The sequence below is a fragment of the Piliocolobus tephrosceles genome, chromosome 13, assembly GCF_002776525.5.
Source record: "Piliocolobus tephrosceles isolate RC106 chromosome 13, ASM277652v3, whole genome shotgun sequence".
Taxonomy (NCBI): Eukaryota; Metazoa; Chordata; class Mammalia; order Primates; family Cercopithecidae; genus Piliocolobus; species Piliocolobus tephrosceles.
The window spans coordinates 55,751,741-55,770,639 of NC_045446.1; the positions used below are offsets into that span (position 1 = coordinate 55,751,741).

Genomic DNA, 18,899 nt, shown 5'->3' on the forward strand with positions numbered 1-18,899 from the left:
CCTGGGCGACAGAGCGAGACTCCGTCTCAAAAAGAAAAGAAACAAGCAAACATCTCAGCCCTCACAGAGTTTACAATTTTAGAGGAAGAAGGTAGACAACCAACCAATAAACAAGGAAAGATACTACTATCATGTAGCAGAGGGCGATAGGGATATGGAAAGCAGGCTTGCAGGGAAGTGGAATGGAAAGTGCCAGGCCAAGGTGAGGGGTGAGGGATGAGGAGCCTACTCCCCCAAACTGCAGACTGTGGTCAGGGAAGGCCTCATTGCAAAGTGTCATTTGGGCAGAGACCCAAAGGACAGTAAGAAGCAAGCTATGGAGATATCTGGGGCAAGAGAGTTTCAGGCAAACGGAACAACACATAGGAAAACCCCAAGGTACTGGAAGGAAGGCCAGAAGGATGAGAGCTGAGAGAGTCAGGGAGGGACAGCAAGGGCAGAGCAGTAGCAGAGGGAACTCAAAACCAGGGAGGACCCTGATCCCAAATCTGATGAGAAAGGAAGCCAGTGGAGGGCTTTGAGCAGAGGAGTAACTGACGTGTTTTCAAAAGATAACTTTGGCTACTGTGTTGAAAATTGACTATAGGTTTACGTATGAATAAACACACATATATATATAATATATATTATATATATAAAATAGATGTATTATATATATAAAATATATATATTATATATATATATATATTAAATAGGCTGGGTGCAGTGGCTCACATCTGTAATCCCAGCACTTTGGGAGGCCGAAGTGGGAGGATCACTTTAGGCCAGGAGTTCAATACTAGTTTGGGCAACATAGTGAGACTCTGTCTCTGTCTCACTATGTTGGTTGGTGGCACCTGTAGTCCCAGCTACTAAGAGTCTAAGGCGGGAGAATCATCTGAGCCCAGGAGTTTGAGGCTGCAGTGAGCTATGATTGCGTCACTGCACTGCAGCCTAGGTGGCAAACCAAGAGCCTAAGATAGGCTCAAAAATAATAAATAAACAAACAAAATAAACAAAATAAATAAACAAAATAAACAAAATAAATAAACAAAATAAAAAACAAATATCAATACAATTTGAATAGTGCTATGTGTTGTTTTTAACTGTAGTGTAGATCAAGAACATCTCTCTAACATGATAGAAGAGCGACCTCATTTCTTTTACAGCTTCCCAGGCTGTATTTGTTTGAAGACACCAGTACTGATTAGCCCTACCCCTCCCTATTGGTGAACATAGAAGTTATTGCTAATTTTTCTATTGCGAATAGTGCTCAGTGAATATCATTCTTTGTACATATGGCCAATATTTCTGAAGGATAGACTTGTAAAAGTACAATGGCCAACTCAAAGAACTTGTATATTTAAAACTTTAATAGATACTGCCAAATTACTTTCCCAAAAGATCATACCAATGCATATTGCTTCCAACATTGGAGTGTTTATAGCCCTACATCTTTGCTAACATGGATTATTTATCATTGATCCTTTTCATTTTTGCAAATCTGATAAGCAAAAAAAGAATAGTCATTTAAACTTGGTTTTCTTTATTAGTAAGACTAAGCATGCTGTCTTATGCCTGTGGTCATTTGGATTCCTTCTTCTGAGAACATCTATATTCTTTGCCTATTTTTACGTTGAACTGTTTATCCTTTGAATATCATTAAAAAATAAATTTTAAAGTCCCAACTTACACCAGAGAAAATAATCACTTCTGACCAATTGTATATTTTCTTTCTTATTGTTATTTTATATAGTAAAGTCTCATTAATTTGGCATTTGGGGACTTTGGGGACAGCCTGCTCTCCAAATGACCTTTGTACCATCTGTGATCAATTTTAGCAAGATGGCAAAAAAATGATTATAGTCTCCAAGTAACAAATTTCTTAAGCTCTACAGTACTTCATAAAGTTCTTCATGTCTAAAGAAAATTAACTATATGACATGAACGTCTAGCTATTGTACTTTCATAATACCAGCTAAAAGATACATTATTTAAGAAATACACTGGATAATATATATGTATGTATGCATGTGTGTGTGTATATATATATATATATGTATGTGTGTGTGTGTATGTATATATACTGTATTTGGTTGTTTTTAAAACTTGCTGAGATTTTTAGAAGAAACAATCCAGACAACTGGCAAACTGGGAAGTATTTTAGTGCCTGGGTTCTTGAGAGACTAGGAACATTTAATTCCGTTTGTAACAGCTTACTGCTGTTCCTCTGCAGCAACTGAGAAAAATTAATTCAACTAGTATTAATCGAGTACAATTCTGTCTACTCTGTGTCCTTGGGATGAAGCAATTAAGAACATAATAATCAAAGGGCCTATTCTCATGAAGTTCACACTGTAACAGAGGAAAACAGAAATTAAAAAGTAAAGCGATAATTTCAAAAGCTTAAGTGCTATGAAGAGAATAAAACAGAGAGGATTGGAGGGAGGATTACTCTCCATAGGGTAGCCAGGGAAGGCTCTCGGAGCAAGTGACTAGGAGCAAGTGGTCAAGTGCTAAGGCCTAAGTGAGGGGGAGCGGCTGGCGTGCAACGTGCTGATGGTGGGACCTGGGGGGTGTGGGGGAGCTCCATGATGGGGGAGGATCAGCAAATCCAAAGGGCCTAAGGCAGGAAGGAGCTGGGCATTTTCTTCTTCTTTAAGATTATTATTATTCTATTTTTTAGAGACGGGGTCTTGCTATGTTGCTCAGGCTGGTCTTGAACTCCTGGGTTCAAGTGATCCTCCCACCTCAGCCTTCGAGTAGCTGGGATCACAGGCATGAGCCTCTGTGCCTGGCTCAGATATTCTATTCTGAATTCTTTCAAAATTGAGAAATGATTTGGAAATGATCAGGCAGAGATTTCCTTTCTTGTTTAAACTGAGGAAAATATAAAATCTGTATTAGCACTATAGACCAGTATTTGACCAATATTTAACACACAGACTGAATAGGAAATTCTTTTAATTAAAAAAGTTTTAAAAACATGATTGAGTAAAATGTTGACATGCATTGAACACTGACACTGTGTTCAGCCCTGTGTTAAGTACTTTACCTATATTATCTCATTTAATCCTCATCCCAAGTCTGTATTAAGTCATCCCTTTTTACACATAAAGAAACTTGAGACACAGGATGACAAGCATTTTCCACAACGTCACCCAGCAAGTAAGTGTTGCAGAGGCAGGATTGAAATCCAAATCTGATTTGAGTCTATTCTTTTTTCCTTTTTTCTGGAGACAGTCTTGCTCTTATCACCCAGGCTGGATTCAGTGGCACAATCTCAGCTCACTGCAACCTCTGCCTCCCAGGTTCAAGCAATTCTCCTGCCTCAGCCTCCTGAGTAGCTGGGATTACAGGTGCCTGCCACCACACCTGGCTAATTTTTGTATTTTTAGTAGAAACGGGTTTCACCACGTTGTCCAGGCTGATCTCAAACTCCTGACCTCAAGTGATCCACCTGCTTCAGCCTCCAAAAGTACTGGGATTACAGGTGTGAGCTACTGCACCTGGCCACGAGTCTATATTCTTCTCAATTTGAATGTCCTCACCTCTCCTGGGTTCAGACTGTGCCCTGGGATCATCTTACTCATGCTGTGCTTATATGCATAGCCCTCCATGTACCAACTCTGTGGGGAGTGCTGAGGAGGCCTAGGTAAGTAAGATACCATCCATTGGGTCACACTTAACCCTCCAGGGAAGGGTCAGAAATGCCTTCCCCAAAAAGAGAAAGCCTACGTAGAGTTTTGAAGGATGCATAGACGATGGCTAAGTGGGGAGGAGTATTCAGCCCAAGGAACAGCCTTGGGAAATGAGGAAGAGCAAGGTATGCACAGGCGATTATTGGCATGTCAGTGTCACTAAACCTGGAGTACCAGGTAGAATGTGGTGGACAACTGGGCTAATGGGAGGGCATGACCAACTCATGGAGACCTTGGATATGTTGTTAAGGAGCCTCAACTTTATCTCTAGGTGACATGTTGCCATTTACTCAGGAAGTGTCCAGGTCATATGTGTATTCTAGAAAGATCTCTCTGACTATACTGAAGGGCAGAATTAGAGGCAGAAAGACCAATCTGGGGGCTTTTGAATGTGTTGCCTATGAGATATTGAGAACATGCAGGTCCTAGATAGAGAAACAGCAATGGGTTAGAGAAATATTTACAAGGAAAAACGAGCAGCATTTGGGGATGACATGGATTGGGGACTGAGAAGAGGAAAGAGGCGGGCTGAGCTCAGAGGATTCTGATGTGGCCTGTGATCCTGGCACTTGCTTCCCATACATCCCTCATCTCACCCTGCCCTGTTTCATATGCAGGAGGCACTGAGAAAAAGACAGGAAGTTGGTTGAATGATGAAATGAATGTGATCACTGGGGAAGAAATAATCAAAAGAGATTTATAGGAGAAGCAGGAAAAAATAGGTTCTTGAGAGAGCATGAGAAAGAATGAAAAAAGATACATAAAAGGAGGCTAAAGCCTGAGTATTGAGTCAGAGAAACTGAAAGGAGTGCAAGAAGGCAAGGCAAGGAGGTTTTTGAGCCAGGGAGTGAAGCAATCAGAAACAGATTATAGAAAGGTGTATCTGATGGTAGAATGGAAAGAGTGGAGGCAGGGAGGGACAGAAAGTCAGAAGGAATCTTGGAAGGTTACTGCAGCAATCCAAATAAGAGATGGTGAGGATCTAAGGGACATTTGTGCCAAGGGGATAGAGAGAAGGGACACAGCTGTAGGATGCTGCCACTGAGTGACAGGGCAGTGAGGAGAGAAGCCAGGGAGAGCTGTGATTTGGAGCCTTGTTGACTGGGAGAATAGAGATGCTTCTATAAGAGGAGTAAAGCCAGAGGCCAGGGAGAGAAGTGCTTCTTGGGCAACAAGATTTCTAGGCAGAGGTGTCCATGGGTGTCTGGGAGTCTAGCGGAACAACTTCTTCTCTTCATGCCCAGCCTAACTTGCCTAATCCTGAGTCTGTCCATACAGGCTCAGACCTGTCTCCTGTTAAAATGGATGGACAGCCCATGCCTCTAAGGCCACGCCTGTATCTTCCACTCAAGCTGGAGCCTGTCCTCTCTCAACTTCTTAAAAATATTGCCCCTGCTGTTGTCCCCATTGACCTCTCCCATCTCAGAATTCTTCTCCTCTGCTAGATCATTTCCAGCATCACACAAACCATCTCATGTCTTAAAAACCAAACAAACCCCCCATTGACTTCACGCATCTCTATAGCTACTGCCTCATTTCTGTGTCCCCCATTCTGTGTAGAACGAAACTCTTTGAAGGAGCCGTAGTCATACTGTCTTTGCCTCCTTACCTCCCATTTCTCTTCAGTCTGATTTTCATGCCAACCTCTCCACAGAAACTTTTTCCAAGGTTCCTAACCACCTCTATGATGCCGAATCCAGTTGCCTTTGCTCACTCCTCATTGAGGTATTCCCTCCGCTCATCACTCCCTCTCCTGGAAACAGTTTCTTCCTGTGGGTTTCAGACACAACACACTTCTGCTTCTCCATACCTCACTGGCTGCTCCCTTTTCATTTTCAATGCTGGTTCCAGTTCCTCCCCTCTGATTATCCTAGGGCTGAATCCTTCGTCCCCTCCTCTGTCGTCACACTCTCTTTGGTGACCTTACCCAGTGCCATAGCTTTAAATGCCACCACATGCTGGCAACTCTGAAACTGCCCTCTCCAGTTCCTTTGTCCCAGAGATGTTGAACATTTAAGAATGCACACACATACACTCTCTCTCCAAGTAAAACATATATGGATGTTTACTTGTTTATAAACTGTATACTTACACTATTGGCTAGTACACTGTATTCATCACAGAAGACAGAACAAGATAAAGATTAAATAAACACATTTAAAAATAACTGGCTAGCATCTTAAAGTAGAATCTTTACAATTGGGCAAGGTTCATTATTGACAGTGGTGGTCGCAAATCCATTTGTCATATAGTCTTTTTGACCTTTGCTAGTGCTTTCGGTGAGCTCTTGACAGATCAGATTAAATTGTAACTGTTTATGTCTCATGATGTAGTTTGACAAAGAGCTAATACACTAATGCCCCCTTATAGGCAGTTTTGCTTTCTGTGGTTTCAGTTACCTGGGTCAACCATGGTCCAAGAATATCAAATGGAAAATTCCAGAAATAAACAATTTGTAAGTTTTAAATTGCCCACTCTTCAGAGTGGCATGATGAAATCTCGTGTTGTCCCGCTCCATCCTGCCTGGGATATGAATCTTCCCTTTATCCTTCGTACCCATGGTGTGTACCCTCCCCATCCTGCCTGGGATATGAATTCTCCCTTTATCCTGCGTGTTAGTCACATAGTAGTCATCTCAGTTATCAGACTGACAGATCACAAAAAGGGTACAGTACTATAGGATATTTTGAGAGACCACATTCACATAACTTTTTATTATAGTATGTTGTGATAATTGTTTTATTTTATTATTATTGTTAATCTCTTGCTGTGCCTAATTTATAAATGAAACTTTATCATGAATAAGCACACATAGGAAAACCCCTAGTGTATATAGGGTGTGGTACTCTCCGAGGTTCCAGGCACCCACTGGGGGTCTTGGATGGGAAACCTCCGCTCCACTGTGGACACGGGTGGCTGCTGTGCTAGGAGCAGAAGATGCGCCCGCGGGTCCTCTCCTGTGGTGCGGGCATGGGTGGCTGCTGTGCTAGGAGAAGATGCTGCGGGCCTTCTGTGGTGCGGGCACGGGTGGCTGCTGTGCTAGGAGCAGAAGATGCGGCTGCGGACACTCCTGTGGTGCGCATGGGCGCGCGTCATGTTTAGGCCCTTCAGTCGGTTCTTTCCAGGAATCCGTCAAAGCTGCTTTCTATTTTGTGATGGTTAGTTTAGTTAAAACACGATAATACAGGTCAGGACATCTCATTACCCAGGCATAGCTAAGCTGTAACTGTTCTCTATGTATTGAGAGGCGAGAGTCAGTCAGTGCCTTGCGCCTGAGTTGTGGGTGCCATTGCTTCTCTTTTCTTGGCGACCCTGGCTCTTCACGTGTGTCTTGTGCCTCACAGAGATGGAGACTGGCTGAGAGGCTGCTCTTACACCATATTCTAAACCAGGGGAGCTTCGTTTGTTTCTTATTTTAGGTGAAAATTCGTAGGTATGGGTGTAGAAACGTGCTCCCACCGGTGGATCATCTTGTCAACCCCTGAGGTGTAGTATTCCGCCTCAGAGACCACCAGTAGAATCCTTGCCTTCTTAGTATCTGCACTTGGATGGCCAACTGGCATCTCAAACTCAGTGTTTCCAAAGAAAGCTTCTTATCCTCCCAAGCATCAAATCAAATCAAACCAGCATCCTCCCTCCCAAACCAGCATCTCAGTAAGGGGCACCTCTCCTCACCCAGTTGCTCAAGTGGAAAGCCTGAGTCATCTTGATCTCTCCCTTTATGTCATGTTCCTCATCCAGTCCATGTGCAAATCCTGTCAGCTCTGCCTTCAGGTAATTTCCTTTATCCGACCAGTTTTCTCCTCCTCCGTTATTGTTACTGCTCTATTTCAAGCCACCATCATCTCTTGCCCAGTCTGTTGTACCAGGCTCTGAATTGTTCTCCTCAGCCTTGCCTGGCCTTCATCTGTTCTCCACACAGCAGCCAGGACATCTCTTAAAAACATAAATTAGGCTGGGTACAGTGGCTCACTTTGGGATGCCGAGACAGAGGACCACTTGAGCCCAGGAGACCCCATCTCTACAGAAAGTTAAAAAATTAGCTGGGTGTGGTGGTGCAAGCCTGTAGTTCCAGCTACTCAGGAGGCTGAGGTGGGAGATCACTTGAGCCCAGGAGGTCGAGGCGGCAGTGAGCCATGATCACTCCACTGCACTCCAGCCTGGGTGACAGAGCGCAACCCTGTCTCCAGGGAAAAAAAAGAAAAAAGAAAAGAAAAACATAAATCAGATTGTGTCACTCCCCCATTTCAAACCTCCAACATACTTTGAGTACGTTCTAATTTCCTTACCATGGCTTTTAAGCACCCGTGTGATCTGGCCCTTGCTTGCTTTTTAAAGTTCAGCTCTTATTGCCCTACGCCCTTATGCTGTGTTCCTACTATACTGCCCTTCTTGCTATTAGGCAATCTCATTGCAAGGCTATTTCCTGTTTTTTTGTTTTGTTTTGTTTTGGTCTTTGTTTTTTAGACAGGGTCTTGCTCTGTCACCCAGGCTGGAGTGCAGTGGTGTGATTTTGGCTCATTGCAACCTCTGCCTCCTGGGCTCAATCTATCCTCCCACTGGCGTGCACTACCACGCTCAGCTAACTTTTTAAGGTGACTTTGGAGAGACAAGGTCTCACTATATTTTCCAAGATGGTCTTGAACTCTGGGCTCAAGCAGTCCTCCTGCCTCAGCCTCCCAATGTGCTGGGATTACAGGTGTAAGCCACAGCGCCCAGCCTATTTCCCACATTTTATTCTGGTCTCTGTTCAGAAAGGCCTTTCTTGGCCACACTTCTAAAATAGCATACATACAAACTCCATCCCTACCCCTTCTTTGTCCTCTTACCCTGTTTTCCTTTTCTTCATCATACCACTACTTGCATTTGATTACATATTTGTTTGCTCATTGAGATTTATTGTTCATTTATTTACTTCCCTGAGAACCCCATTAGAACAGGGTCATGTCTGTCTTCTCTGCTGTGTCTCCAGCTCCTAGAACGGTACTCAGCACATAATGAGTGCTCAATAAGTACTTATTGAATGAATGAGTAAATGAATTTCACAGGGACAACAGATGAAATCCCAAGGATAGCAGATAACATTAAAAGAGGGCAAAGGGCAAATCTTTGGAGAAATATTTAAATTGAGGGCAAAAGAGGCACTCTAAAAGAAGTGAAATTTCGACTCCAGTTAAATAGGCATGAAAAGAGCAGTGTGCATTTGGGAACCCAATAAGGAAGAAGGCGTGTCAAGCTGGGCTCATTTCTCTGCCCTAACTATAGGAATGTTTTTAAAGAGCAAACCTGAGCACAGGTCAAAAACCTGGACAATGAAAAATCAATCTCTCAGCCCAGGAAGGCACTGTCCCCTGTTATCTTGGGGGCAGTCATTTAAAGAGAGCTCAAACCAGGATCCTGAGGCCAGCGCTGCCTGGGGCACCAGCGCCTCTGAACCGGGACAAAGCAGCAGCCCTGGGGCGCCCTGGGAATCCATGTAGGCTGCTTGTGGCTCTTCTTCAGAAGTCAAGGCGTGATTCTTAAGAAAACAGTCCAATGCTAGAGGGTGACCCCTTTTATTAGGTTCATCATCTGAGCCACAGAGAGACCATAGCCTGAAATACTCAAAGGCCACAGTGCTGAAAAGAGGCCAAGGCTTGAGGCCTCTTTGTCGCCATTAATCCTCATCCTGCTGGTCTGTCCCTTTTGCATCAGAAAGCTTTCTCGTATCTTTTGAAAGAAGGAGAGAAAACAGCTGTGTGGGATTTGAGAATGAGATTTTAATGGTCACTGAAGGCAGACAAAAGCTTTGCTGTGATAGTGAAGTGTTCTGGGGGCAATTGACTCCTTTGTCCTGGGCAGCAAAACACGCTGGCTGCTGAAGGAGAAGAGAGAAGCCACTGGAACATGTGATTGAGGTCTCCACAGGCCAGATTCTCAGCACATTTGCAAAGAGCTGTTTTCAGGCATCCCTTCATGATATTTCAGAGTCACCTTTTAGTGTTTAACTCATTTTTACCTTGTGAAAGAATCAAATATATTTGGGAGGTGCTTGGCATGAATTATTTCTGCAAGCCTTTCTCTCTGGAAGGAAAATGGAAATTGTGACTGACAATATGAGTTTGTTTATGTGAAGCAGGCCTTTCATTGTGAGGAAAAAGAACTGGTGCCCTCTTTTCCACAGGGCAGCCTGAGGGGTTTCTCAGCTCTTCGAGCAGTTAAGAAATGGCACAGAGGTGGGATATTGTGAGGTCTCTCTAAAGGTCATCTTGCAAAGGCTGTGGAGGTTGAAAGAGTTCTCAGGAGCAGGGGACAGCAGAGCAGCAGGAGCCTGTCCTGGTCCCCAGCTCAGTGAGAACCAGGCCTGGTGGTGTCCACCTGCCGAGGGCATCTGTTTTCTGCCAGAGGAACCATGATGGAACAGACCATGGTGATGTGACTCTAAGTTAGGATTAACAGGGCTGTTGGAATCATTGTCACCATATGGGCACTTTCCCTTCCATGGATGAGTATTATGAAAACAGCTCTTCTTCAAATAGAGATGGCTGAGCAGAGGGGCTCTGGACAGTCTTGGTTTTACCTGCTTTCTGCCAGTCTTCATGACAGGCAGGCTCCTTAGAGCCATGAAGGAGTTATTCTCTGATTCACTGGCCCACTACAGACACTGAAAGAGTCAAGTGGGACACAGAGTAAAACGTGACTTCCTAGTACAGAATTCAGCCCAGCTTTACATGAGAGATGGGCTGGAACCAGAGTGATATGGAAACCATTATCCAGTAGGGTTGCATTTAGAGAAGAAGTCTGGAATTACACTCTGTTTACCATCAGTCTCATTATAATATTGTTTGCCAATAAAACAAGAATTTGGTTCACTTTTAATTTTTTTAAAATATAAAATTGTGGTCAGCTGTGGTGGCTAATGCCTATAATCCCAGCACTTTGAGATTTGAGAGGCTGAGGCAGGTGGATCACCTGAAGTCAGGAGTTCGAGACCAGCCAGGCTGGCATGGTGAAACCCTGTTTCTATGAAAAATACAAAAAACTAGCCAGGCATGGTGGTGTGCACCTGTAATCCCAGCTTCTCGGGAAGCTGAGGTAGGAGAATCGTTTGAACCCGGGAGGCGGAGGTTGCAATAAGCCAAGATCATGCCATTGAACTCCAGCTTGGGCAACAAGAGTGAAACTCCGTCTCAAAAGATATATATATATATATAATTGCATTTAAATGATACATGAATATTGTAAAAGAAAATCCAAGAAATATAAGAGTTTAAGATTTAGATATTAGGATACACTTTATTGATTGGTTACAATGAATTGTAGAAATAATATTTAAAATGTGGCATATTTTAGCTTACCATGATCCAAAAGCCTGATTTTTTTTTAAGATTATGGAATGAATAATGAAAAGACACTTTCATTTCTTATAATAGAGACCTTTGTCATGTTTAACCCTAAGAGTATATATACAAATTACATTTGTAGAATAGGATGAAAACCGATTTCCCTCGTTACAGACACTGGAGAGCTATAATAGTTAACTTTATCATGTAATTTTTTTCTATTTCTTGGCAGCTTACATATAGAGAATGTTTGTTCCAGTCAAACTCTCCTAGCCCCATAGAAAATCCTTGATAAAGTCTGCAACTGCACTTACATCTGCCCTTTTGTTAAATAACTTTTTTTTCCCTTTTAAACTCGAAGCTCTTGATCTTACAGTACCATAGGAGTATTTCACAAATTAGCTGTGGGACTTTGGCCAAATTATTAACCTCCCTAAGTCTCTGTTTCTGTAAAATGGTGCTAATAATAGCACCTAAATCCTTAGGGCTCTGTTGAGGAATAAATGAGATACTATATGTAGAGCTTTTGGCATGGTGTCTGATATAAGTACTCAACAAATGTTAGTCATTAGAAATGCTACTTTGATGACTCTGTTGATGATGTTTGAATAGTAGGGAGCCAAATTTGGTAAGTTTGCTTCATATTCATAGCCTAAAATAAGGTACAAATCTACGTTTAACAGTACTAGAAATAGAATCAGAAGCAATGTTTACGAATTACCTTATTTACCAGCGTTTACGCTTTGTTGTATTGATTTTTTTTTTTTCTTTGAGACAGAGTCTCACTCTGTCACCCAGGCTGGAGTGCAGTGGCACCACCTCGGCCCACTGCAACCTCTGCAATTGCAGAGTTCAAGCAATTCTCCTGCCTTGCCTCCCAAGTAGCTGGGATTACAGGTGTGCGCCACCACACCCAGCTAATTTTTCTGCTTTTGTTTTGTTTTTAGTAGAGACGGGGTTTCTCCATGTTGGCCAAGCTGGTCTGGAACTTCTGACCTCAGGTGATCCACCCACCTCAGCCTTCTAAAGTGCTGGGATCATAGGTGTGAGCCACTGCGCACAGCCCATTGTATTATTTATTATGAACCTGAAGTGTGCTATTTTGTAAGAGTCTTAAGATCACTACCCATCCCAGCTGGCCACCAGAGAATGAGATTTTCAAAACACAGCTTCTGGTCATCTTCCTCTCCTTCTTTTCTTTTTTCTTTTTTGGAGAAGGGGTCTCATTCTCACTATGTTGCCAAGGCTGGACTCAAATTCCTAGGCTCAGGAGATTCCATCTTAGCCTCCCCAGTAGCTAGGACCACAGGCACAAACCACCATACCTGGCTCCTGTCCTTTCAATGATTCCTTTACCTGTGAGAATAAAATCCAAATGCCTGGCACTCAAGAACTTTTGAAGTCTGTTCCCCACCTTTTCTTTCCTCTCCTCCTGATTTAATGCATGAACTTTTAGAACCTGCCCCCTTTCCCACCTGCGAAGATCCTATTCATCCTTCAAGGCCTGACACAAATGTGATCTCCTCTAGGACACCTTTCAGGATGCCACCAAGCAGAATTAATAATACTCTGTTCTTCCAGGACTAGACCTATGTTCAGTGAATGATTTTCACCTCTATAATTGTTCCAACAGCCCTGTGAAGTAGGGAGATCCAGGATTTTTTAAAATCTCTCTTCAACCATCAAGTGCTTGTGCTACAAAAATAATTAGAACCCCTGTGATCCCTGTTCTCAAGGAGCTCATAGTCTGGGGAGAGACAGACCTGTAAACCCCTCTTACAGGGCAATAAGTATCATGCTGTGCAGAGGTGTGCAGAGAGAACTGAGGCTGGGCACACTGTGTATTCAGTGAGTTTGCATGCGGTGGGTGGTGTGGTCAGTGCCATCTATTTGCCTTCATCTCTAGAACTCACATCATCCTTCCTTGGCCTTTGTGTTCACACTGACCAGATTGTTTCCCTTTTGGCTAGTCAGTTGCAGGGCTGGGACCTATTATGATGGAGCACAAGAACGCTGCATTTTATGTCCAAACGGAACCTTCCAAAATGAGGAAGGACAAATTACTTGTGAACCATGCCCAAGACCAGGAAATTCTTGGGCCCTGAAGACCCCAGAAGCTTGGAATGTGTCTGAATGTGGAGGTAAGGATGTTGTCTGTTCCTTCCTACTCCTCCCATCTCTGATGTCATTGTTTAGACAGAAGGCACCTCAAGGACTCCAGACAATGCACACTCACCTGGGGCTTCCTACAAGTAGGGACCATGCTGGCTCGATTCATCTTTGGCTCACCAGTGCCTAGGTCAGTGCCTGATACATGCTGGGCAGATACTCATTCGAGCAAATAAATGAAGATGGGGTAGAATACACTAGCAGAAGAGTGTAAGTGTTGCAACTGCGTGCTTTATTCACTGGAAATATATACACCTGAAACCTGAGTGATTTCCCTATCTATAGGTACTGTTTTGAAAGTGTTAAAATGAAGAGAGGAGGTCTGGGTTTTTCTCTAGCTTTGGTCTCAAATTCATAGCTTTTTTATTTAAAACAAATATATCCATTTATTTTGTTAAAACTGGGACCTCCTCTGTGAAGAGCTTTTAATTATCTCTTACAAAATGTTAAGTTTGAAGTCAATCTCAAGCTCTGTGGGCTTTCCTATTTATTTTATTATTAAATGTCTTCCTTTTATTAAATGGGAGAAGGGCTGGCTGTATTGACACTCTGTGGGCTCCAGTGGCAAGTGTGATCTGAATGGTGATTTGTATCTGATGGCCACGACAGAGTGAAGACCCCCTGTGCTGCTCCCACAGCTGTCCTTGGAGTGACTCCCAGCCTCAGCTTTATTTCCCACCTAAATAACTCCAGACTCAACTGCAAGGTTGTTTCTGGCTTAAAAATCAAATCTTCATATTGACTGTGTGACTCCTACCATATCTTTGGCCTGTTATAAAACTCCAAAACTAACTGCAAGGTTGATAAGGGGGGACATTTCAGCATGTACTTACCCTTTTATGTGACATTATTATTATTATTATATTTTCTTGAGATAGAGTCTCTGTCACCAAGGCTGGAGTGCTGTGGTGCGATCTCGGCTCATCGCAACCTCCACCTCCCAGGTTCAAGTGATTCTCGTGCCTCAGTCTCCCAAGAAGCTGGGATTACAGGTGCATGCAACCATGCCCTGCTAATTTTTGTATTTTCAGCAGAGACGGGGTTTTGCCATGTGGGCTAGGCTGGTCTCAAACTCCTGACCTCAGGTGATCCACCCGCCTCGGCCTCCCAAAGTGTTGGGATTACAGGTGTGAGCCATTGCACCCAGCCTATGTGACCTTATTAAGAAAAATTTAGGCTAGGCATGGTGGCTCATACCTGTAACCCTAGTACTTTGGGTTCAGGATCACTTGAGCTCAGGTGGCTAACCCTAACCCTAAAGACCAGCCTGGGCAACATAGTGAGACCTCATTTGTAGAAAAAATTAAAAAAAAAAAATTAGCTGGGGGAGGTGGCACATGGTAATCCCAGCTACTTAGGTGGCTGAGGTGCAGGGATAGTTATTAAGCCCAGGAGGTCAAGCTGCAGTAAGCTGTGATTGTGCCACTGCACTCCAGCTTAGGCAACAGAGATCCTGTCTCAAAAAAAAAAAAAAAAAAAAAAAAATGACAGCAATAAGAATATTAGTAATAATGGTTATTATAGCTAGCATGTATTGAATATTCACCTATGCCAGGCATTATGCTAAGTATATTATATGATTTATTCATAATTCATATAATCATTACAACTCCATGAGGCTAAAGTGACTCTTTTAAGGTCACACAGCCAAGTGGAGAATGTGGAATCAGAACCCAGGTCTGACACACTCCAGGCTCCTCCCAAGGGTGTGTGCTCTTGAAATGCTATCATATCTATAACTTATGGGGGAAAATAAGACCACTATGATTAATAGAGGGGAGAAGATTAAGAATATAAGAGATAGCAGACTTTGATAGCATCTTGCCAATGACTAATTCCTGAGGCACATGTGCTTTTAGAAATCCTTTTGTTTGTTTATGGTTGTGTTTCTTGTCCCAGGTGTAACATGTGTAAGATCTAACTTAGTAAATATTATTGTTAAAACAGGGGAGACTCTTTGGGTCACTCTTTTTTTTTTTTTTTTTGAGACAAGGTTGTGCTGGATCACCCAGGCTGGAGTGCCGTGGAGCAAATATGGCTCAATGCAGCCTGGAACTCCTGGGTTCAAGTGATCCTCCTGACTCAGTCCCAGAGTAGATGGGACTACAGACATGTGCCTCTATGTCTGGCTAATTTTTAAATGTTTTGTAGAGAGGGGATTTCGCCATGTTGCCTAAGCTGGTCTTGAGCTCCTAGGCTCAAGTGATTCTCCTGCCTCAGCCTCCCGAAGTGTTGAGATTACAGGCATGAGCCGTCAAGCCCAGTCCAGATCACTCTTTATATCACTAGGATGTAATCAGCTAGGTAAAGGGGTACTTCTAGATCTAATTACCAAATTGGTTCCAGGGCAGAGAACTCTCTCTCCTGCCTTGCAGGGGATGCTTAGGCAGCGTGTAGACCTAAGCCTGAGAACTACTTTGGAAGCAGTTGACACTTGACTTACTGGTTTCCATCTTTGCACTATGCTGTGTAGCCCTGTGTGTAAACAGCAGGCACTCATGTGCCATTGACTAAGGGTCAGAAGCACCGCAGCGTTGACTGTGTGCTCTCTGACTGAGGAGGGAACTGCGGTCAGCACGGGGTGACAGGTTGGACTGAAGTTGATCTCATCTGGAGAGTTGGGGGCAAGGGTCTGCCTGGGGGCCTTGCTAATGTAAGGCTATTGGTCCTTCCAGGTCTGTGTCAACCTGGTGAATATTCTGCAGATGGCTTTGCACCTTGCCAGCTCTGTGCCCTAGGCACGTTCCAGCCTGAAGCTGGCCGAACTTCCTGCTTCCCCTGTGGAGGAGGCCTTCCCACCAAACATCAGGGAGCTACTTCTTTTCAGGACTGTGAAACCAGAGGTGAGCACTTGGTAGCTTGCCTTTTTCTGGGACTGGATTTCCCTTCTAAGTATCATGGGAGTCTGGTGAGGCTCCAATCAAGCCCAGCCTGATGCAGTACCCCAGTGGCTGGGGGTCCCAGCTCCACTTGCCCCTGCAGGATGTGCAGGGGGCACAGGAACTCACTGGACAAGCTGTCCTCCAGCCACCTTAGCCCCTTTGGACAGGCTGACAAGGGATGATCAGGCACTGATGAGCCAGTTGGTACAAAGGTTCACCTGGTTCCTTCCTCTAGCCCTCCTCCATCTCAGTGCCTGACCTAGAGCATCCCCCCAGTATCCCTTCTCCAGAACCCCACTCCAGCTGCCTTTTCTCAGGGAGCCCAACTCTAAACCCAACTCAGTTCTGCAACCGCCTGCCCCCATACTCACAGATGTGCTCTGCATGAAGACTGGAGTTGTGATCATTGATCACTGATGCCCGACTCTCCAGAAATTCTTTGGAGATACACACATATCTTGTCCCTCTGGATTTCTCTGTTTCATGAGCCCCATCCAAACTCCTATTTAGGGATTAAGTGTTGATTAGCCCCAGATTGGTAGGAAAGCCCTACTTCATTTGCACATAAACATTTATTTCACAAACTTTAAAATCTTTGTGCTGCATTTGATTAAAATAATCTTTCCTTTTTTCATTCTTTTCACCCTCCCTGGCCCCACAGTTCAATGTTCACCTGGACATTTCTACAACACCACTACTCACCGATGTATTCGTTGCCCAGCAGGAACATACCAGCCTGAATTTGGAAAAGATAATTGTGTTTCTTGCCCAGGAAATACTACGACTGACTTTGATGGCTCCACAAACATAACCCAGTGTAAAAGTAGGTCTCTCTCTCTAAGGCTTTTCACAGTTGTAGCTAAGAAGATATGTGTCTGGGTCCAACTCAGAGCAGGGGGCATGGGGCTGAGGTCCCAGGTTCACTCAGAACCACATAGATGTTATGAGCCCAGCTCACAGCCATGCAGACCAGCGTGGAGAGAGAGCAGGGCCTGACTGTGCAGAGCGACTCATCTTTATTGATCCTGGCTACTTTCTCAGGCACACGTACAAGCTGTACTTACCTTAATTTCCTCCCTGGAGCATAATTTCAGTCCACCCTTGCTCAGCATGCATTGCCTGAGGACCTGTTACGTGCCCAGCATTCTGCCAGGACTTGGTTGATATCAAGCAGAATAAATCAGCATCACTGACCCTGCAGGGAGCTCAGGCAGTGAGACTGCAGAGGAAGGAGCAATTGACTGTCTCGAGAGATAAGGAAAGGCTTCTGGAGGGTGTGAGAAGGTTTTGATGGAGACGATGGGGAAAGAGCAGGAGAAAGAGCCTTATGTTTGAGAGAGCAGCTGGGGGAAGCACAGATGGAGGAAAGCAGAAGGACTTTTGGGAGGAGACCCCTGGATCTCAGGGTAGAATGTGCTGAAGGGAGTCTCAGGCAGACCAGGAGGCAAAGCCTCGGATAGATGCTGAGGAGACTGGTTAGTGTTTTATAGGAAGGGGGAAGCAAATCATTTAAGGACTTGCTGTCTAGGCTTTTTTTTTTTTTAAGCCATCATTTATAACCAAAATTACAACAAAAACTCTCTAGTAAAGGCCAAAAGTAAATCCCAGCTAATCTTTAAGACACCAATCAGAGAAGCAAAGAGGCCCCCGCTAAACCAGAGGAGTTTGGGACTGAGGGGGGCAGTAAATAATTCGAACTTTATGATTGAAAGGTCACCTGGTTTTCTATTGCAAGGAAGTCCTTTTAACAACATCTTTATAAGTGGCCTTCCATCTAGTCTCTTCTTGAATACCTGCTATGACAGGAAGCTCGCTACCTCATGATATCCTAGCTTGTTGGTGGATTGGACTTTGGAAAGCTCACAGTGTTAGAACAAGATGAATGTTCCCTTGTCTTCCACCACCTGGCCCTTGGTTGGCCCCATGGGAGCCTTATGGCACAGTTCCTAGGGCAGCGCTTCAGGACTGAAGGCAATTCTCTGCCCCATGGCTCCCCCTTCCTCCTCTTTTCTTCCAAGAAGAAAAGCCTATTTGTTTTTTTTCTAGTAATAATAAATCCCAGTTGTAACTAGAGATGGAAAAAGTAATCCCTTCAACATCTTCTCTTGCACAGATTTACCTGACAGTATTAAATAATGAGCTCCTTGAGACTAAAGACTGTGTCTTTCTCATTTGTGAGCTCTCAGAGCTTTGGGTGACATTTCTGGGATGAGTGGGATTAGATGAATGAAGATGCAGCTGGGTGCTGTGGGTGAGGGAGGGGTCTGTGCATGCATGTGCAGCCTCTGCCTTTGGTGCCAGACATAAGTATCCAGCATGCCCTGTACCTACTGATAGCTAATTAGAATTTTCTTCTTTCCTTAAAAATAAAAAGTGGGTTGGGTACAATGGCTCAAGCCTGTAGTCCTAGCACTTTGGGAGGACAAGGCCGGGATAGCTTGAGCCTATCTGTTCAAGACCAGACTGGGCAACATAGACCTTGTCTCTACAAAAAAATGAAGAAAAAATATTAGCCAGGCATGATGGTACCTGCATATGGTCCCAGCTTCTTGGGAGGCTTGAGCCCAGGAGGTCAGGGGCACAGTGAGCCATAATCGCACCACTACACTCCAGCCTGGGCAACAGAGAGAGACCTCATCTCAAAAATAATTTTTTTAAAAAATTAGAGATGAATAAAAAATAAGATGTGGTCTTAACCAGAGAGAAAAGTGAAAAATGTATGTCTGTCTTCATCCAAGTTCTCTGAAAAAGGGTCAGATAGTCTCTACAGAGCAATGAGCTCTGTTCCCCCTAGTTTGAGAGACCTAGAAGTTCTGTCTCATGGGTTCCTCTGACACTTGGACTCG

General features: G+C 43.9%; 1 protein-coding gene across 4 annotated transcripts in view; it reads left to right on the forward strand.

The window, feature by feature from the left end:
- SCUBE2 (signal peptide, CUB domain and EGF like domain containing 2) overlaps positions 1 to 18,899 on the forward strand; it is a 73,484-nt gene that overhangs the window by 45,839 nt on the left and 8,746 nt on the right. For 3 of the 4 annotated variants that reach the window (XM_031933960.1, XM_023189911.3, XM_023189913.3), the window contains 3 exons: positions 12,973 to 13,143; positions 15,847 to 16,014; positions 16,715 to 16,876. In XM_031933960.1, the coding sequence (XP_031789820.1) occupies positions 12,973 to 13,143; positions 15,847 to 16,014; positions 16,715 to 16,876 (501 nt within the window). The remainder of the gene's footprint in view (positions 1 to 12,972; positions 13,144 to 15,846; positions 16,015 to 16,714; positions 16,877 to 18,899) is intronic. The other variant, XM_023189912.3, reaches the window with a different exon arrangement.